This window comes from Anas acuta, chromosome Z (assembly GCF_963932015.1).
Source record: "Anas acuta chromosome Z, bAnaAcu1.1, whole genome shotgun sequence".
NCBI classification, from domain to species: Eukaryota; Metazoa; Chordata; class Aves; order Anseriformes; family Anatidae; genus Anas; species Anas acuta.
In genome coordinates this window covers 393839-415872 of record NC_089017.1, presented here as the reverse complement: position 1 = coordinate 415872, position 22034 = coordinate 393839, and the positions used below count along the sequence as shown (strand labels likewise).

General features: G+C 44.2%; 1 protein-coding gene across 5 annotated transcripts in view; it reads left to right on the top strand.

Moving 5' to 3' along the window:
- SETBP1 (SET binding protein 1) overlaps positions 1-22034 on the top strand; it is a 268728-nt gene that overhangs the window by 34995 nt on the left and 211699 nt on the right. The window contains exon 1 of one of the 5 annotated variants that reach the window (XM_068667666.1): positions 2356-2498. The exons of the other annotated variants lie outside the window; for them this stretch is intronic. Within the exon in view, the coding sequence (XP_068523767.1) occupies positions 2496-2498 (3 nt within the window). The 5' untranslated portion in view covers positions 2356-2495. Of the gene's footprint in view, positions 1-2355; positions 2499-22034 lie in introns of those variants that run through there. 5 annotated transcript variants of the gene reach the window in all.

Sequence of the window (22034 nt, the reverse complement as noted above, 5' to 3'; positions counted from 1 at the left end):
TGTAGACAATAATCAAGTCAGATCAATTAAACATTCTTCAACAACTTTCTCAATCTGAAATGAGGTTGTGCAGGGAGAAAGGGATTGGGAGCAGCATTTCTCATCAGTGTAGTTCAGGGTGGAACCAAAGAGACTTCATGGTGACCATACCCCTCAGTTGTGTTTCTTCTGTTGGTAAGGGTGGTGGCATCAGTTTCAGCTGTTGCTTATATAGTTATAAAGTCAAAGCTGGTGCTGATGGAGATGCACTCGCCTGCACTTTGCCATTAGCAGTGAGGGACCCTGTGGCAGCACTTGCATGATGCCTGCACATGGGCACAGTCATTGTGAAAGTGTAGCACAGCCGGCGCGTTACTCTGCAGCAGGAAACTGAGTCCAAGCGAAGAGAGAAGTTTTGTTTGGTGTGTCACAGATCAGCTGCATTGACTCCTGATTCAGCTCCTGCTTCAGCACTGCATCTCTCCTGCTTGCTCTCAGACACAGGAGGGTTTGGTGGGATGTGGGAGAAGGGAATTCTGTCCAGGTGTGGCCAAAAGTACCTCACTGGCCTTTCACACCCTCCAAGGGGCGATTTAATCACTCACATCCCCTCTGCCCTAAGCCTTCTGCCTCACCATTCCCCAAATGCTCCTGCTAAAGCTGATGATGTCCTGAGAAGGTTTCAATTAACATAATTTCCTTTTACTTAGAAATCTGTGGTTAGTTAAGGAGACAAGCAGAAGGGAAAGAAAGATGTAGGAAGAAGCAGTTCCTTGAGCCAAAAAACAGCATGAGGGTCAGCAGAGTTTACATTTCTTTCTATATGCTTGTGCCATAAAACTCAGAGACTGGCTTATAAAGTGTTTTTTTGGAAAATGCCATAGCCGCCAATACAAGCTGCAGTGGAGGAAGGTTTTGGCAGGGCTGTGTCCTATTTGTGGCCAGCAAGTTATGTTGCATTTGGTCTCTCAAAAGCTTATGCTCCTTAAAGATACCCAAGAGAGGTTCATAAGTTTTTTTTTATAAACCGTATGGGCTTGGCTACAGATGTTAGCATTCATCAACAGGTCCGAAACTTGTCTGTTGTTAAGCAAATGGAAAGAAGGCTTGCCTTGCTTTATGGGTCATCTTCAAATGGGGTATGCTGAGGTTTGATTCCCTTCTGCCTGCCTTGCCTTACACCTGGAGTGTGGATGACCTGGTTGGTGTTATTGCTGCTCCTGGAACAAGTCAAGGAACATTTTCAGCTGCACAGCCACAAAATCGCTGGAGTGTTGGATGTTCAGCATTGCAGACCTGTGTCTAGTTTGGGGAGTCCTTTATTAGGAGCCTTGTGATGGGAGTAGGCAGCATGTTCACCACCTCACAGTAGGGAAACTGAGGCACTAACAAACCTCCCTCTGTGTAAATCTCTATATCAACAAGAGCTGAAAGTGAATCCCCAGCTCATTCAGTTACCCAGCCATCCTCTTGCCTTTAAATCATGGGTCTGTCTTGACCTTCCTGTACCCCTCTTGGTTGCTGCCTGGGTTGCACAAGTGAGAACAAAGTGATACTTGTTTGCCTCATCCAAAGAGCTCACTCAAGCAGGTGATTGTCTTGCCTGCTTTTTCAGTCCCAAAACAAAGTGCTGAAAGTGTTGTCCTGTGATGTAAAACATCCCGTATATTCTCCCGGGACTGAATTTTACTTTCTGAGTGTAAGTGGCACTGAAAGGAAAAGAGGTCAAAATTGCAGGATACAGGGAATAATTCCCAGGTGCTGAAATTAGGAGAAATGTGAGCACTCCTCTGTGCTCCTCGTGGAGTAGGGAGCAAGAGAGCTTTATTGGCTCTAGTTGCAATTGCTAAAGAGCAGGGGGGGGCAAAAAAGAGCAGCAGGATGAAAACTCAATCAAAATCAGTTAATAATAATAATTTAAAAAGTTTTTGTGTCTGTGTGTGTGCACTGCATTATATTTGCATGAAGATGTAGATCATAAACTCCAAAGGGGTTTGGGCCTCAAAATTCATGTGTATCCAGCATGCAAGCTATGAAACCAGAAACATATGGGCTTTGGCTTAAAATGAAAATATCAAGCCATTGAAGTTCCTCTGTTTTGATTTCCCTCTCTGCAAATCAGGGATATGACAGCACAGGTCATCCTCTATGAAAAAGGAGGTAGTTTCTCAGGTCTACAATCATTCTGAACACTGAAGTGATGTCTTGTTTCATTGTGTTTGGTCCGCTCTAGTTTCTAGTCAAAACTAGAAAAATACAAAGGATTTTGAGTCCGTGATGCTTTTGGTTTTTGTTTGAAGACCCAAAAATGAAAGAAGGAGGGGGGGGGTGGGGGAGGGGAGTGAGACAGGAAATACAAATTGAAACTAAAAAGGAGACATGAAGAAGCCCAAGACAAATGGAAAGTCTGAGCTTTGCCGGGGTGCCTTCAGCTGTGACAATATGAAGCTTGAGCTAAACCTGGAGTGGAGAACTGTGCTTCACGCAGCAGAAACAGAAGATCCTCCCTCAGGGGAATGGTAAGTCTGCCCCCATCAAAGGTTTAGGTTTCTAAAATGACACAAATAATATCAATATCTTTTATTAGAGTTTTTTGCGTGCCGAGCCATACTGCTTTGGAAATCAGTTTCCAGGGGAAACTGAGGCTCAGAGTGTTTCTGTGTTTACAGAGTCTACTTGTACAGTATATTGCTGTTTCAAAAAACTTAATTTTCATTTCCAGGCTAGTGCTATTATCCAGGGTCTTTTACGTAGTCACTTGGGATTTTGTGTTGAGAAGAACCAGCTTCTGACAAGAAGTTTTGAAACTCACCCAGTTCACAAAGGATTTTTTTTTTTTAATTATTATTTTTTTCCTCTCGTCCTGCATGGTTTGTGGTTCTTAGAGGCTCTCTTCTTAAGAAGAGGTTAACAGATCCTCCTGCCAGCCCCATGATGCAGCGTTTCAGCAAAGTAGTGACTGAAAACAAGTCTGGGTAAATGTCTTGTTTGGGTGTTGGTAACCTGACTCAGCAGCTCAGACCTTGATTTTTATCTTCTCAGTGAGTGGGTGGGTGGGAGAGACAGGTGATAACAGTTCAAAGAAGTAGAGTTTCTAACATCTGGGGCCAAAAGGAGGGATGGTGATTTACAGTAAGGGATATGTACCGTGATATTAGTAATTCAGCTGCTTGCCCCATTTCTGTAGCCTTTTGCAGATAGACTAGTGTCTTATTCATACCTGTTTCTAACAGGACATTTATTTGGAGTATTTTAGAAACTGTAAATATGCTTGATTATAAATATGTTTTATCCTTACCCCATGACTCTATTTATTACTTGTGAGGCAAATATGATGGTCAAATATAGGTGAAGCAACATGGGTGGGAATTGAAGGAAAGGAAAAGTTTGAAGTTTCATTGGGAATTTCTCCCCCAGACTTTGAATGAAAGAAATTATCTCTGTCTCCCTACACCTGCCACCAAAATAAAATAAAAAAAAAAAAATCCTTTTTCAAATGGAATGCAGAAATCAAAGCATTTTTCAGGCTTTGGACATCCACCAGAAAATCTACATTGCTTTCAGGAGTTTCACATGAAAATAAAATGGCCTTTTTTTGCCTAGATCTGAGTGAGCATAGTTGTTTTTTTGTTTTGTTTGTTCGTTTGTTTTAAACCAATGGTACTGGAAACCCAGTCCAAATAGAAGATTTATAAGGGTTTGGATTTCTCTGGTGGGTTTGACTCAGGCCTTTGAAGCCTGGGGCAGGCCCAAGGAGCAGGCCTAAGCCTAATGGCTGCCCACCACCCTCCCAGGGATTCAGGGAATTTTAGCCGTGCTTGGTTTCTGTTGCCACAAGCTAGGCTGACTGCTGGCCTTCTGTGCACACTTGCCACATGCTTGTCTCTAACTGCCCCAATTCTGGCAGTTTTAGGTCTGGCTCTTATGGAGAGGCAAATGTCCTGTGGCTTTTCTTGCCATTCACTGCTGGCATGGATGCTCAGGTCCTGTCTGGCCACCTCTCACATTGGATTTGCAGCCTACTGCAACTCAAAACCATGTTTGTTTGTTTATTTTTTCTCTCTGAATTTCCAAACTGGATGCCAGAGCAGCTGATAAAAAGGATTTGAAGGAGGCTAAAGGGCCTTCAAACTGCTTAAGGGGGGTAAAATGTAATCTGCTGGCTCAGGTGAGTGTTGCTGACAAGTCCCAGTGCCTGGTGGCATGGTGGTTGTCAAGTGGGGCTCTCAGGGCAGAGGGATTCAGGCCTTCGGGCTGCTCTCACTCCTTTCATGTGTTATACTGCCTGTGTAGTTAGGTTTCCTTGGCCAGCCAGACACACTACCAATAGCCCCTGAGTATGTTCTCCCCCTTGCCAGCACGATTAGGCATGATACAGCACAAGGGAAGCTCCTCCTTAAAGGTCACAATATCCTTTGGTCTTTGTGTGGCCTGCATGGGCAAACACAATCCCTCCAGTTTTGCTCCTAGTGGTCCCATAATAAATAGTTCCTGCTGAAGGTCAAATGACCCACATCTTGATGGATCTGTTTTGTCTGGATTTCTCCAATGTTTGGATGGCTAAGTTTTTGAGGGTCCAGGGGCTTTGTTGGCATAAAGCAAGGATTCATAGTTAAAGACGTGCTAGATTACAGATGTTCCTGAAAATGTATGATCTGCAAAGAACCAGAATTTCAAAGTGTCACACCAATATTGTAGTCATGAGAAGACAACATCTTCACTTAACCCACTATGTAGGTGCAAAGTATTTTGGAATCTCAGTATACAAAGTGTAAATATATATACATATGTTTTATTTATTTATTTTTTTTTTTCATGGGGTGTTTAGGTTGTTAAAAGCTCTGGGCAGAGATGTGAAAGGAATTCACCTGCTGCAAGCCTGGGAGCAGGCATATTGCAGCATCCGCAAGGGCTTTCACTGGCAGCTGCAAAATAGGGAGCATCTTTATCTCTTCACAGGATGAATCTGTTGGTTTTCTGGGAAGCTGAGACTCCATGAGGTGCACAGCGTTCACGAGTCAGCTTGGATACCATTAGCTCAGTGTTGATCACTCCCACATCACATATCAAAACAACAACAAAAATCAGAATCACAGAATCATCTAGGTTGGAAGAGACCTCCAAGATCACCTAGTCTAACCTCTGACCTAACACTAACACGTCCTCCACCAAACCATATCACTAAGCTAACTGAAGCAAACTAAAAGTACCAGAAATATTCCCTCCTCCTCCTAAACTCTTCCCAATTTTCCTTATTGCTCTGATCAGTGCCTTATTACTGACTTTATCTCAGTTCATTGTTGTTATTAGCTGGGGAATTCCAATTCCGATTTAATGGTGTATTGGACAGATTGTTCTTGACACCATTCTCCCTTCCTTCCATTCTATTCTACAGAATAATGTGAGACCATCTCTGGCAAGTCCCCTTTTGTTTAGAAGAAAATCTAATGGAGGAATCAGATTAATTGCTGGCTCTGTGTGCTTTTCTGTTCACTGAAACATCTTCCCATTGTATAGTAAAATCAAATTTAAAGACTTTGGAACTTGACCTGGCAGGTGTCAGCTCTTGGGAATATGAATGTTCAGCTGTAGGAAGAATTTCTGTTGTAGCTACACTGTGGAAGCAATTAGGTAGAGGATGCAGTAAGGTAAAAGCGAATGACTCCATAGAGGTGCTTCGTGGTGAGGTCATAAACCACAAGAGCAGCATGTTGGTCGGCTGGTGATGTCATCCGAAACCTGCAGTGGAATTTGGCTCCAGGATGGGAGAGGACTTCTCTGACTGTTGTTGCTGCTGCTTTTGACAGATCAGTTCCCAAAGCTGAAGGCCCTGCTGTGGAGTGGCTGCAGCAGTGTTAAAGGCGGAAATGTTGCTGTGTTTCAGTTTTAGGTGATCTTCTGCTTTCTATTTCCACTATCACAAAGCATTTTGCATTCACAAAACATTTATTCCTTTTTAAAAGCTGCAAGTAGACTGCTTGGATGGGGAAAGGATCATTTTGTATTAGTAGGAACCACAAATGCAATTGCTGGAAAAATCAATGAAGCCTTTGCTTTGGAGCACTGGTGCCACACTGTGCATGTTACTTACATACCTGTGCGGATGAAGTAGAAAAGTGAGGAGCCTAAGCCTATTTTCATTCAATAGTTGCAAGCAGAGGAATTATCACAGATGGAAAGAATTTACCTTGCTCAGCTGTAGAATCAGGCTGCTATGTGAAAACATAAGTGTGAATCAGAAGGTACCATCAGCAGGCAGGAACATCTCTTCTCCTCTGTGTTTGTGGAGGACTCAGGTGTAGGCACACTGCTAATGGAAGGGCTCTTTCCCTAATGGTTTCTGCAGTGACACCTTTCCTTCTGGGAAGCACCTGGGGCTTCTCTGTGCCCGCACGCAAACCCTGCTGACTCTGGAAGAGGAGGTCTGCGCTTCCTCCCTGCTGCCTCTCCCCAGAGGGGCTTCCCCGCCATGATCTCATGGAGCTCTAATGGTAATTATCGTCATCTCATGGCTCAGTGGTGCCTGCCTTGAGATGAACCAAGCGTATGACTTTTGATACCTATCTCAGTGAGAGGCGCATGTTTTCGCACACATGCTTCTCTACTACCCGCAGTTTGCACTCTGCAGACAAACACAAGTTGAATTCTTCTTCTGTTTCTTGTAGGTAAATACACATGCAACTGGGTAAAAGGACTGGAATGCAATTAAATTCCTTATCACCACATGCACCAGCCTTTTCAAGTGTAAGCAATGTGTCATTGCAAATTAAGAAAAATAAGCAGTAAAAGGGGCAGCAAATGCAGTTTTCTTACTACCTTTTCAGAAAATAGCTTTGCAGTTGTTTTTTTTTTAATTATTTTCCAAGTTAAATTTTGTCTTTTTTAATATCGAGGTTGTCATTTCTGCTTGGAAAACGTTAAATTTCTGTTGTTCCCACAGCTTTGCTCCCAGACTTTCTCCTGAGCCTGGCACAAATCTTTGATGATTGGCCATACAGTTTCTTGAGCTTCTATCTTTTCTTTTTCCTTCTAAAGTAATCTCTGCACTCAACAATTTGCAAGGTTTGAAACTTGTGTGTGTTTAGGAAAGCAATGTGGAAATAACTGGGTGTTTCAGGATCTTTTTTTTTTTTTTTTTCCCCCTACTGATTTTGCAGGGTCAATAGGTTTAGAAACTATTATGCATCAAAACCAGGGCAAACCTGCAACTCCCCCCACACCCAGCTACATCCTTTCTTATCTGCTTCTGTTGCTTTATTGAAGAAAAAAAAAAAAGTGATTTGGAAAGTTAAGGAAAATCTCAACACATTGTATTCTGCAGAGTTTTTTCTTTCTTTTTTCTTCTTCTCCAGCCTGGGTCTGGAGAGGAGCCCTCCATTTTCCTCCTCCGGGTGGGGTTTCTCAGTGGGAAGCTCCTTGCTGGAGCGCAGTGCCTCCTTGCCAGCGGAGCAGCACATGAGCTGATCCCTCTGAACAGGTTAAATAAACAGGAGTGTGTTTGGGTTAATTGTCGCTGGTTCTGCTGCTCTCCATTACTGATCTATCTGGGAGTCTGGCCAAGGAGCAGATGTGAGAGACAGCATCATCACCTCCCTCCTCGTCCTCATTGTGTCTGGCTTTATCCCTCTTCTTCTTCCCCCTACACCCCCTACACTTTTTTTTCCTAACCCCCTTCCCCCCCTTGGCTGAGCAAATAGGCCAGATGGCAATGAGGGGAACAGACAACAAGTGAGCCATGGCATATGGGCAGCCTGTTTAATTTCAGCTCCTGTTGGGAAGTCGCTTGCAGGGAGATAAGTTACAAAAGCAGGAGAGGAGGAGGAGTGGGAGGAGAGGGGCAGGAGGAAGGGGTGACCCTTTTGGGGATGAAGCAGCCCAGCTGAGGGAGTTGGGGTGCAGAGGACCGAAGCCCTGGCCACATTCCTGATACAAAGCTGTAAATTAGCTGTTTCCATGTCAGCTTGTCTAGGAAGCTTGTCAGCTGCAGACAGGGAGGAAAGATGGAGATGTCTGTCCTCAAATGAAGAGGAGGAAGTAGCTCCAATTTCCACCTCACCGCCCTCCCACAGGCAAGCTCACTGCCGCTGGGAGGTGGGATGGGGAGAAGTCCTCCCAGCTGCAGGAGAGGAGTCACGTCGCCCATGGTGGTTTTTATTTGTGCATCTGTTTATGTAGGCTTGCAGGAAGTGCACGTGCCTCTGCTTCTGCGGGTGCATCGTGCTCATACACTGCCGTGGGTATTGATGGCACATCACTGTGGGCTTCTCCGGGAGTAAAGGCATTGCTTTGTGGGTTTTATTACAAAACCAAGTAAATTGACACACACAAAAAAATAAAAGGCAGCTTAGTAGTGATGTATTCTACAGCTGTTCCCTTCCCCTCCTTTCTTGGTGTTCATTTTATCCTGTTTTACTTTTTGAAGTCAAAATGTCAGCTATGAACTTCTTGCTATCTCTTCACACAAGTTTGGTTTTTGCTGAGGGCCACCACAGTGGTTCTTGCCCTGAATGTGTCTCAGTGATTTAGGGACAAAATTAGACTTAATTGCACTAATTTGTGTTTGTGCAAGGCTTACTGGCTTCATTTTGATAACTGGGAGTTTTGGAGATAGAGTGGTTGATTTTTCTTAGTTTTTATAAGTGTGTTATTTTTACATCAAAAGTGCATTGAGATGTAGTTGCCAAATGTGTTTGGGAACTCAAAGCTTTATTCCTGTTGATGCTCAGTGAAGTTTGGGATTCCTTGGTGCCTGCTTCCATCTCTGAAAACTGTCCTGGCAGCATCCTTAGTGGTGGAGTGGGACCCTGGCTCTGCACGCCCGTGAATGGGATTCAGCCATGAGCTCCATGCTTGCCATTGGCGGGGTTGGAAACCTCTACAAACCAATTAGGTCTGGAAATATCAAGCCCTGTTGGCAGAATGGACAGCCCTGGATCACAGTTGTACTCTACACCTGCACAAAGAACTTCTTATACGACATTAATTCTGCAGAGAAGTTTTTATTTGCTGGAGAGTCTGTGGAGAAGTGATTATGCATCGCCAAATCGGTGGAGCAGAATTTTAACTTCCAGCTCAGGCATTCCTCCACTGATTAGTTGTAACGTGAATAGAAACACCAGCCTATGATTTATTAGTGAAATATTTAAGACAGATTGTTAAGTTATTCAAATAGCAGAGTTTAAAGCAGGCAAGGAAGACAAAAAGAAAGAAATCATCCAAATAAGAGCTTGGCTTTCCTGAATTTGAAGAACTTAGATTTGCACTCACTGGATAGATGAAACTAAAATGGCTATTTCAAAGAGAATAAAAACACATTTGAAAATGAAAGACTTTAGCCTTATTATCTCACCATCAAACTTAACCTTGAATCTTTCTCCATCTGATCCCTGCAGACTCTGTGCTTTCAGCATTGATACAAATTGCTGCAGCCCTCCATCCTTTCCTACCTCTCAGCTACCACATCATTGGGCACCTGCCCAAGCTGGCTGCAGTTTCCCTCTTTCTATGAATGATAATGGAGAGGCTTTTTGTTCTACTGTTGATAAACCAGGTGGGGACCTCTCCAGTCTTCCTGTGTGGGGTTTGAAGGGGTTTGAATATCACCTCATCTTCTCTTAGTGTTTTTGTTTGTTTGTGGAGCCTTAGTACTAAGTTTTCCATCTTTTGAGGAAAAAATGTGTTGAAATCAGGTCCTAGGGAACGTTTATTGTTGTTTTCGGTTTCAGTACACCTAAGTTTCTCCTTATCTGATAGAGATTACTAGCTTCTACAGCCATATCTATTCTGAATATGAGATCAGTGTGACACTATAAAAGCAAAATTGATTGGACTTTGACACATCTTTAGTGAAAACACATGGGAAATATGCATCAAAATCTGTAGACAGCTTTGAAAAATTCAACCCTTTCTCTTCATCTACTCCCATTTCAGCACAAAAAAAGGAGCGTTTTTCAAGTCTGACCTCTTAATGCAAGCGCTCCGTCTTGGGCTCTGCAGCTGAGGAGGAGAAAACTTGCAAGGTTTGACTCTTTCAAATATGTGGCAGCTGAAAAGAAGATAATTAGGACAGGCAAATCCAAACAGTACTTTCTGCAAATGGTATTTATCCTTCTCTTTTTTTGTCTGTGTGTCTATATTCTACTTCTCCACCTGCCTTCAAAGGGAAGCTGATAAAAAGGATTTGCTTGGCCTTTTTGTTGGTGGTGCCACATGCATGGGGGAAGGGTGCCGGTTGTATGTGGTGCTGTAAGACAGATGCTGCAGGTGAAATTACCCCAGAGGGGCTAATGGCATCCGGAGGGGACAGCCTATGGGAGCTGAAGCCCTTCTTTTTCCTATTTCTGTTATCTGGGGCTTTGCTGTGGTGTGGGACCAAATCTTTAAGTCTCATAGGTGTGTGCAAATGTTTATGGAGCAATCAACTCTGTCTGCAGTGGCAACTATCGTGTAATTCTTCAGCCTTTTGTAGTAGATTGTGAGAGCCAAAAGCATGGCCAGGAGGGAAGGGGGATTGCTTAGATGGGAAATGCTAGGCTTTTTTTTTTTTCTTTCTTTTTTTTTTTTTCCTTCCTTGGAAAGAGCCTGCTTGTGTTCTTTTATGCTTTTCAGGCTCAAGGCTGAGAGCGAGCGTGCGTCTGTGCGAGGGCGTGCGCGCGTCTGTACCCATACAGTTGCTCAAGTGGGAAAAACCCACATTTGTGGTTCACACAGGAGGAATTTCTGATGAAGACAACAGTGCTAAGCAGAAAGGCACATCCTGATCTCTCGAAAGTGAGGGGCACGCTTGTGCACACAGGCACACATAGTGGCTGGGCTCTCTGCATAATGCGCGCAAAGCGCTGCCCTTTAATGAACGTAACCTATGGCGGCTGGGATGCAGCCGGCCAGACCCCACCATTAATAAACTGGGAACATTCTTCTCCTTTTTAGTTCCTTTCAATGCCAGCCCTGCGGTTTGATCTCCCTTGAATGCTGCTCCCCCTCATTTGGGGCTCCAATTCTGAGAAGATTTGGTGCATTGTTTGAGGTCGCAGGATGTCGGATTGATTTCGAAGCTTTTGTATTGACTCCAGGCTCCTGAATGAAGCTGTCATGTGTGTCTGTGGTTGGCTAGCAGGCTGTCCGGCTGCAAGCTGTGCCTTCCTTTGTTGTTTAGGCCTCATTGAGCTGAGGGAAGAGGCTCATTTCAGGGTGATTTACCACCACCCAAACACCAGCTGTCTGTTGTACTGCTGCTTGCCTCCACCTTGGATTCAGTTCCCATTTTCCTCCATTCCCCAATTTTGCTCTCCCACTCTACTGCGTTCCTCTGTGGGCTCTTGGGCATGGTTTCCTCAAGACTTTTCGTCACACTTGCAGAACAGTGTAAAAACCTTAAATGCTTGATATGTTGTTCTTTTGAATGTCACTTATGTATGCACCCTCCCCTCCATTTTTTATTATCGTTTTTTTTTTTTTCCTTAAAGGTCCACCATTGGGCTATTTGCATTTTCTTCGTGGTGAAGGAGTGAACTTTGGCTCTGGAAAAAATAAAATCACCATGTCCCCCAGGCCTTGTTACTTAGTAGGCAAAAGTAGTGCAAAACAGCAGTGATATCAATTGAAAAGTAGCCACGGAGCTCAGCAGCACCACTGCAGGATGCATTGCGTGCCCTGCCTTGTGCCGAGTGACAGCAAAGGTGGCCACAAAGACTCTCTCCCGGGCTGGAAATGCTGGGATATTTTGGGTGGATGGGGAAGGATATCATCACCTCCCTTACGTAATTGTCATCCCTAAGCAGGCACAAAAAAGCATGTGGGTATAGTGAGAAAAATCTCAAATAATTTTGTTCAGACAGGACCTTCTGTGAAGCTACTTTATTCGCGATTGCAATGGTGGGTGTCCTGGCAATTAGGAGCGCATTTTAGTAAACAAATCATAACCTTTTATTCCCTATTACCCGATGCCTGATCACCTTCCCTGTTTCCTCATTGGCCGAGTACTATGGGTTCGCAAGCTACTCAACACTCTACTATACCATGTATATACATTTTTTCTTTTTTTCAGCCCTTTAATTTCTCCTTTCTTATGTTTTGAGAACTTGTCATCTTTGTTTTACTGTTCTCACACTGCTCATCCTGTTTTTCTCAGTCTTCTACCTTGTTTTGGAACAGTGAGGCCTTCTACCGTCCACTTACCTACCTAGCATTTCTCCTTATTATGACTACACAACTACCTTGGAATACAGAAAATTAGTTCTCTACTGCAAAAACAGGACTTTTTCTTTTTCCACAATTCCCCCCCTTCCCCCTTTTATTTTCTTACTCCTATTGTGTGTTGGTTTTTTTGCACTTCTTTGCATACCGCACTCTTGAGTTATTCCAACATTAAGGTGCAATATTCTTCTTCAGATATCACAGGGGATGACAGATATACAAGGTCATTATTGTTAGAATACCAACAAATGGTTGTTTGAGACAATTCTATTCAAGTAACTACAAAATTAATTTCTCCCAAATGTTTCTAAATCCCCAGGAAGTGTCATCTTGAGCTAATCTATGTAGGATCTTTTTTTTTTTTTTTTTTCCCAATTATTTTTAGATCAGTCAAATTCATCCCATTTGACCTACATATATACAGCAGCTAATATTAATTACAGTGCACACTCCTCCTTATGAGGTTATTAATAAATCTAATATTATTTGATTCTAGAGTACTATTTTTGCAAACTTATCAAAATTATATTCTAGTTCTTCAATATATTTACAGTAGCGTTTTCTAATTCACTCACCCCTAACCAAGGTAAAAACCACCTTGCAAAACTGTAAAATGCTAGAGAAATTCACTAGAGGGTTATCTGGAGTCCGCTTAATTCTGTGTGTGGTCTCAAAGGGGCTTTGGCTTTGCGGGTCTTCAGTAATAGTTACATTTGGAATTATTTCCTCCAGGGTGCAAGCTCCCTTCCATCCTAGGGGCAACACCTTCCTGGCTTTTTTGCCATAGAGCCAGTACCACTCCTTGCCATTTGGGACAGGCCATCCAGTTACAGGATTCTCGTGTTGTATCTGGTGTGCACTATGTATATTAGCGTTCCCGTGGCTATCATATTCGGTACAGTATGGATCATTCCCTATTTCATGGATATTTCCACACCCAGGGTCAGTACTACTGCCCCCTGAGTTTCTATCGTTGTTTAAAAGGCACCTTTGATAGCACAGTATATTGTAGCCAGGATTATGTGTAGGGAACTCACAAAATCTATTCCTTCCCGGGACTGGGTATGATCTGTCATTTTTAGAAATCTAGAGAATCCAGACACAGTTGCTGCTGGAAATAGCAATCAGGGACAAGGCCTTTTCAGTCTTTCTAGGCATCTGGGTGCAAATCCAACAATTATTTTGAGATAGAACTCAAGAGAAATTCTGGATTAATTGGAAATGCTGATTTTTCCCTCCATCCTATCACTAATCCATTGAGAATAGGTATGACTAAGATGAACTTAAAATAGATCATTTCTATGTATATATATACCCCTATAATGATTAAGAAATAACAACAAAGAAAAACAATAAATATCACAAATTAATAAGGGTTCTTCTGCTAGGCATTAAATAGCCTCCTTTCTTTTTCTCTCACTTCCAGAGTGTGTTCCCTAGAAACACTCCTATTCTGTGTAATTCAATTCCTTTTACTCATTAATTCAGTAAGAATTCTTCTAAGGAGAAGATAAAGGTTTACAATAGATAGTTTTAACAGTTTTAACCTTTAAATTCTTTGTTAATGCAGTCTCTCTGGTATCAGGGTTAACTGATGCTTTTACCCAGGTATGAGTTCACCCTTTCTCAGCTGTTCTTACTGCCGTCTCGGTCGTCAGGAGCACTTGGAACAGTCCATCCCGCATCCCTCGCATCAGATGTTCGCATCAGCTCCCAGTCTCCTTCTCGGAATGGATGGATCAGGGCTTCCAAGGGTGGGGTTTGAGCTAACAGTCCACAGGTCCTGAGAGATGACAAAGAGGATGACAGCCTGAGTATATAGTTCTTAAGAAAGCATCTTTTGTCTCAATTTGAGGTAATTCATTCCCTTTGTCCATGTACAACAATCCAAATAATATTTCATATGGTGAAACTCCCACATCTTTTCTTGGTGCAGTTTGAATTGAGAGAAGTGCCAAAGGTAAGCACTTTGTTTGGGGAAGCTGAGTTTCCAGAACATAGTCAATTGCTTTCTTACTGTCTGATCCTATCCACCCTTCCAGGAGAGAAAGGATGCCATGGAGTGTGAAATTTCCACTTAACTCCTGGAGTCCACATTAGACCTTGCAATATTTCTGACATAAAGTGATTTCCTTGATCAGAGTCAATATTTTCAACAATTCCATACCTGAGAGTTATTTGTTCTAGAATTTAGTTACTATGTTCGCAGTAGCAGATACTGAAGGGAAAGCTTTCACCCACCCTGACAAATGATCTACCAAGACTAGTAAGTATTTAAATCAACCTTCTCTAAGGAGTTCTGTAAAATCTACCTGTACATTGTGGAAGCATTGAATTCCTGGTTCTCTCTCCCCCTTTGAGCAGACTGATGATAATTTTCCTATTTACCTTTTGACATACTACACAACTCCTGCGTACTTGTTCATCCAGAGTACATGTACATATTCTTACACATACCTATTTCCATAGCACTGCATCACATATTGCTTGAATTCCCCAATGACCCTCTTGATGTAAAATAGTTAATATTTGTCTCATTAGTACTTTCTTCAGCATTTCTCCCCCATCAGGGAGTATCTGTTTTCCTTTGGAATTTGTGACTCCTCATTCCTCTTGAAACTTTTAATTCTTTTCAGTTTTGGGTAGGGGTAGCTCAACACTTCCGAATCCTCTCTGCATTTGTTCTTTGTTCCCCCTCAGACACCAGATGCCCTAAATACTTGACTTCTCCTTCTACGTATTGTAATTTATTTTCCAATACTTTCAAGCCATATTTTTCCAGGAAGTCGAATAGTTTGTTAGTGGCTTCCTTGTCAACTGTTTTCTTCTGTCCTAACAATAAAAGATCATCCACATACTGTAACAGTAACACCTCCTTTGGAGTTTGGCATTACTCCAAAATTTGTTCTAGAACTTGCCCAAATAAATTGGTGGCGCTGTAAACCCCTGAGGTAAAAATGTCCATCTGTATTGCTGCTTCCACCCCGTTTGAGGGTCTTTCCAGTCAGAGGTGAATGTTATGTTGCTTTCAGGGTCTGAGAGCACCTCATCAATAACACCGTTATTCCAGCCTAAAAATTTATTATTTGAATGCCCAATTTCATTATCAAATCCTTTCCCAACAAGTTAGTCTCTGCCTCGGGTGCATACAATAATTGCCCAGTGACCATTCTATCCCTAGCCTCAGCTTGGTGTCCCCAGAAAGTGGCACTGTTATCCCAGTCCCTTCTACCCCCATCACATTTAGGGTTTCATTAGTTAATTTAAGCCTTGATACTTTACAGGCCAGTAATGACCTAGCTGCCTTGGTGTATTGTGTTCACATGGCAAGGGTCTGGTTGGTTGAGGAGGCTGCAGTGGTAGCCCCTGTGAGAAGAATCCAGCAGCATCCCCATGTTAGATAAGGGCCAGTTTCAGCTGGCTCCAAAAGGGCCCAGAGCCAAGCCATGAGCAATGCAGTTTAAATCTCTATGAGAGCACACCCAAGAAAAGGAAAAAAAAAATGCTGCACAACAGCAGCTGGGAGAATGAGGAGTGAGAAACCTCCCAGCAGACACCAAGGTCAGTGCAGAGGAGGGGGAGTGCTGCGCAGAGGTGCTCCAGGTGCTGGAGCCGAAGCTCCCCCATGGCCCACAGAGAGGCCTCTGGTGGGGAAAGCAGACCCCCACAGCCCATGGTGTACCGCAGCAGAGCAGATCTCCACGCTGCAGTCTATTCATGACCAGCCCAGGAAGGTCGGCATCCCACAACAGAGCAGAGGGGAGAGTGACCATGAAGGAGCAGTGGAAATGAAGCATCACGGACTGACTGCAGCCCCCGCTCCTGGCTCCCCCCCAGCCCCATGCCACTCAGGGTGGAGAAGAGGTGGAAGAGAGTGGGTGGGGGAAGGTGTCCCCAGCTTCTTTCTCTGTTTCTCACCACTCCAGCCCATTAGCAATATGTAATACATTTTATGAATTTTCCTATGCTAAGTCTGTTTTGCCTGTAATGATCATTGTAGAGTGATCCCTATTGAGGTACACTCGAGGAACCCCTGAGGTACACTTTTTCCATTATCAGGGAACTAGCTTTCTGAAAAGCCCTCACTCCCCTATTCTGAATGTATAACAGCAATCTCTCCTTCTTCTCCCACTCTGGATACTCCTATTGGAAGTAGGCAGCCTGGCCACACTTAAGACATCTTTTAAAAGCCTGTCCCTGCTAGGATTTAGGCTGCAGCACAGGTAGCTTTCCTTGTCTGCTATTCCTCCGTCTCTCTTCCTCTGCTTTCCATCCAGGCCCGACTCCTCCCAAAAGTCCCGCTATCTACCCCTCTGCCTCACTACCCAGTACACTGTGAATACCATTTGTTTCCCTCTCTGCTTTTCCTTCTCATCTCCCCACCTGGCATACACCTTCATGCAACCTGCACTGGTCACTCCATCCTCCCACTTTCTGGAGCTTTTTCTGTATATCTGGCCAGGCTTTAATCACAAAATGAACTTTCAAGAGCCCTTGGGCTACCGGGTCCTCAGAATTCATCCCCGACTACTTTCTAATTCTGACCCCAAGTCTTTCATATGATTTCTATGTTGTGTGTTGTTGTTTCAGTCAGGTAAGTGAATATTTCTGCTCTACCAGAAGTCCTCTTGGTCTGGGGAGGGGTGCTAGTTCTTTCCCATTCTTGCATAGCTGCCTGGCAAATCATTCCCCTCCTAAAGATTCTTCTCCAGGGAATAACATACTCAAGACTGACATTTCACCCCCCCAGGAATACAAATTAGGCCATAGAAACGGATTTGACTGTTCTCCTAGGCCCCCAGTTAAAGGCTTCAATTTCCTTCTTAAAACTCCCAGCCTCTCTGCCGGTAAGGGGGGGAGTGGCACCGGCCCTTCGTCAGCCCTGCATGGCCCCAGGCCCCACCAGGACCCCCCAGCCTCTGTTCCTGCCGGTCCGCACTCCCCTGCACAACATCTACAGGGACAGCAGACAATTACACAATATTTAACCTTTTTGTAAAAAATAAATATATATATATATAAATATATACGTGTATTTAGCTCTTTTTCCCTAGTTTTAGGGTTGTTTTTCCACATCCTTATCATTCTCTCCAAAGGGCTATCCTTAGGCACAATCCCGGGGTCCCGAACCCCACACTGCTGACTCTTGGAACCCTTAATCCCCAGCTCTTCCTGACGTGCTGCTGTGGACTTTACCACCCACACACCTTCACCTAAGATTAGGACAGAGGTGGGATGTACTGCTGAGCATGTCACTTCACTGTGCTCGGGGTACCGTACACGCAAGGGCCCAAACTCTTGAGACTCTCTTTCACTCCTCCCCTTTCTCTTTTGCTTCGTCCCTCTCCAGCCGAGGGGACTTTGTTCATCCCCTCGCAGGACCACCGATCCTCACGGGTCAGGACTCCACATTCGCTCTGCACTAAAAGTGCGTCTCATTCACACTCACACTCATTCACACCAGGGTCTCCCTGAACCCAACCCGAGGCAAGGTACGGTAAAGTTTCCCTTCCCTCGTTCTGTGCATGGCTTCCTGGTCCAGGTTATCAGCAGTAATCCCAGTGCTTGTTCCCGATCCAGTCTGGACTATATGTGGGCTGTGTCTGTGTATGTTTGTGCTGGCCTCCCTTCTCCCCAGAGCTTCACAGATCCTGTCTTCAAATTATCAGTCTCGGTCCTTTGCCGGCCATACTGAGACAACCCACCACCCCTGATGGGACCACCGAAACCAGCAGGGTGCACCTTCCTGTCTGTGGTGGCAAGAAATCTTTGGCAGGTGACAAGTTCCCAGACAAGCCCCCAAATTGTGAGAAAAATCTCAAATAATTTTCTTCAGACAGGACCTTCTGTGAAGCTACTTTATTCAGGATTGCAATGGTGGGCATCCTGGCAATTAGGAGTGCATTTTAGTAAACAAATCATAACCTTTTATTCCCTATTACCCGATGCCTGATCACCTCCACTGTTTCCTCATTGGCTGAGTACTACAGGTTCACAAGCTACTCGAGACTCCTCTATACCATATATGTACAATTTTTTTTTGTAACCCTTTAATTTCTCCTTTCTTATGTTTTGAGAACTTGTGATATTTGTTTTACTGTTCTCACACTGTTCATCCTGTTTTTCTCAAGTTTCTACCTTATTTTGGGACAGTGAGGCCTTCTACCATCCACTTACCTACCTACTATTTCTCCTCATTATGACTGTACAACTACCTTGGAATACAGAAAGTTAGTTCTCTACTGCAAAAACAGTATCTATTTTTTTCTCACAGTATCTTGCTGGAGAGCCGTGCTTGTAGCACAAGTCTCTGAAGTGCTGCTGAGTTCAGCTCTGCCAAGAGTGCTCAGAAAGATGGTTCTCTGTGAAAAGCAAGGCTGCTGCAACAGGAAGACTAAAAGATAGTCCATGTTGGATGCTTTGTCCTTCCACAGGTTTCCAGGGCCCAAGTCTGAGTGACATTTGCTGTACATCCTGTTTTCGTCTGTGGGATGTTCTGAGGGCATAGCAAAGCCAGAGAGATGGAGGAGCCATGACCCCATATAATTCCAGGGCAGCATGAGGTACGGCAGCATGTTCCTGGCCCTCGCTGGTGAGGCAGGAGCAGAGCTGTGAGCATTTAAAGGCGATTCTGTGCAAGCTGGACCTCGGCGGCTGCTGGCACAATCCCACTCTGGCAGGATTCGCAGCTTTGTTGCTCAGAGGTCTTTGGAGGTGCAAGAGAAGGGCTGCGCCAGTGCCTTAGGGGTGAGGCTGCTGCCAGTATTTTCAATGGCCTTTGCTCAAATACATCGAAATCTAATGTGAACCAAGAAAGTAGAGCCCCGATTGTTGTAAAGCCCAGGCAGGCTTGCTGGTGGCTGCAAGGCAAGTGGCACGATGCTGCTGATCTGGGCTCACCCCTCTGGCCACAGACTTGAGAGAGTGGGGAGAATGACCCTAGCAGAGCTCATTGAACCCTGGGATGTGTAAAACCCGCTTTAGATGACTTTGTCACCTCTCAGAGGGGACAGCTTTGAGCACTCATGTCGTGGGGCTTGGAGCACGTGAGCTGGGTGCTTGCCACCAAGTGAAACCAATCTCATTGTCTGGGGACAGCTGAATGCCAACGGGAAGTTAAATGCTTTCAGTGACAAAATTTTGCTCCTCCTTTCCTTTTATTTTTCTTTAATGAGGCTTCGTGATCCTCCCATGAATCCCAGCCAGCTCTCCCCTAGCACAGAGCCTGGCAGCTCTGCAGAGCCCTGCCGAATTCCTGTGCGTCACGTCTGCCTCCTTTAAACGGGACTGGCAGTGCTGGGAGCTGCGTGTGCTGCCGGGCCACTGGTGTGAAGCGAGATGTGACCGGCCCTCCTTTCAAATCTGGGCAATGCACTTTGGTGTGTCTCGACCACAGGTTGTTAAAACTGGTGACAGATCAGTTCCTGTCACCTGTGAAACTGAGAAAATTAACCATATTATTATTATTATTATTATTTCCCCTTTTTTTCCCCTGCAAACTTTGGCTAACTGCTGGAGTGGTGCAAGAAAGGAAGGTGAAGCCAGAGGGACCTCCCCATGGTGGGATTATCGGACCTACATGCTCTCCTCTTCTGTGCTCAAATCTCCTTGCCTTCAGAATGAGATGTCTGATAAAAATTGGGAGCCACCAGAAGCCAAAATGAGCTCCTCCTCTAGCAGTTATTGTGTCTGCCTGTTTCTAAGCCACAACATCCCACCAAGAGCAAGCAGCAGAGGAACACTGAGTGGCAATACATCTGTGAACTTTCAAGGTCATTGTGCTCCTCCCCAGTCCTGATATTAAAAGGCCATGGAACGTGGAAATGATGCTCCATAAATTAAGAGCGAATGTCTGTTGCACCTGGTGAGATGAAGCATCAGGAGCATGGGGCTGTGCTGCTGGACGAAGCAGGGAGGGATATATTAGGAGGCAATGACCGCAGCAGGATAGTCCCAGCGAGGTGTTTTAATTTCTTAACAAACTCTTTGGGCACTAGAAACTGTAAAATAACACACAAATAAACAAACAAAAACTCACTGACCCTTAGCACCCTGGAGGGCTCTGTTTCAGATCGCTGAATAAAAGCTGAAGTTGCATATGCATGTTTAATGTAACACAAGGCGCGTGCTGCGGAAAGCATGCTTTCTTCTAATCTGGTTCCAGACAGAAGCATCCAAACAGAAGCCCCTTTCCCTATCCCCACTGAACTGCCGGGTGTGTGCAAGGAAACCCCTGAATGACAAGGCCTCCATCTGCTCTTAAACGGAGTTGCGACTGGCTGCAAATGTTGTCCATATGCTTTTTTTTTTGTTGCCTTTCAACTTAGCTGCCTAATGTTAGGCACCTATCCCCAAATTAAGCATCTGTTCATAAAAGGCTTCCCTAAAAAGGTGAAGGTAGTAGCTAACTCAGGCAATGCCCATTAAGGCATCTGCAGACAGGGAAGGAGGTGTGGTTATTCAGACAGTGTGGTGTTTTTGTTTGCTTTTTTAGGGACTGGAAAAGCCCCTTGTACTGTCAGGAAAAATAAAATCCAAGCACGCTATCAAGTTTGGGGTTAATATTTCCCTAAGGTCTTGATTGCCTAAGTGATTGTGATCAGCATCTTGTGATTTCTCTCTGTTAAATAAAGCTGGTGATAACTCCAGCCTTATAGAAGAACATTGGTTTGCCATGAAATTGGGCTGGTTGAGAGTGTATCCCAGAAGCCAGAGAAGGGTCTGCAAATGAGACTTTTTCTTTGGGTTGGGTTATAAAAAGGGCTAGAGAATCTTTTCCTGTGTAGTGACTTTGCAATTGGTACTGGGATAAGGTGACCAACAGCTAGTGATGTATGGATCTGGTACTTAAACACAGGTATGTGTTGCTGCTGTAGGCACCCTAAGGTTTCCTGCCCATCTATCAGCCACCTTTTAGGAAAAGTATGGGTCTCCTTTCAGTCCTGTTGTCTCTAACAAGTCTCTAACTTGTCTCAGATACTCTGTGTGTCTAAAAAGTCTCCTTTGCTTAGACAAAAAAGTCTCTGCCTGTACCTTGGCTTCCCATTTCTAATGTAACAATACAATTGCTTTAAGTTTTAGTTTAATTGTTTCTTTATTGGGAACACTTTGAGAATTTAAGGTGCTTCATATTGAATCAATGAAGGTATAGACGCAGCCTTTTGCGTGTTGTATTTTTCAGTTTGTTTTTTGAGAAGAGGAGGAAGGATAACTTTTGCATATTATCTGGTCTTCCTGGGGCTTATGGGATGCTGGGGTCAGCAAGTGAGAGACCCCACCACACCTGGCCCTCCCAAGGTGTCCTGAAGTTTATCTGCCTGTTTGTAATTCCTGACATTGAGGGTCAGCTCTCTGCTGTGCCCTGACATTGAGCAATGGCTGCAATTCCTTCTAATTGTGCCCTTTCCCTTTGTGCCCATCATTTAGGGCAGAGCGCTTCCACTTGGCTAAGCTCATTAACTGCTTTAATGTTGTGGTCATCTTTTCCATATAAATTCATCCTGATGAAATCTTGCGACTCTCCCTCAGTCACCCAGCAGATACTGAGAGCGTTTGTTTTTCAGCTGCAGACAGCAAAAGTTGGGGAAAAAAAAAATTGATGTCTTGGGCATGTCTATGAGAAAGTGTGTAAATATGATGGGTTTACTGGGGACTCAATTGGCTGTGCTATTGTTTGAGCTCCAGCAACATTGTGTCCAAACCTAGAATCCCAGCCCCTTTCTGCTGTGGAGTTTTATCAAGGTTTATCAGGTCCTGATAAGCCCCAAAATGCCTTTGGTGAAGATCTGAAGTGATCCAAATGATCCCTAGAAAACAACCAGGGTATTGTGAGGATCCCACTGCTCAGACCATGCTCAGCC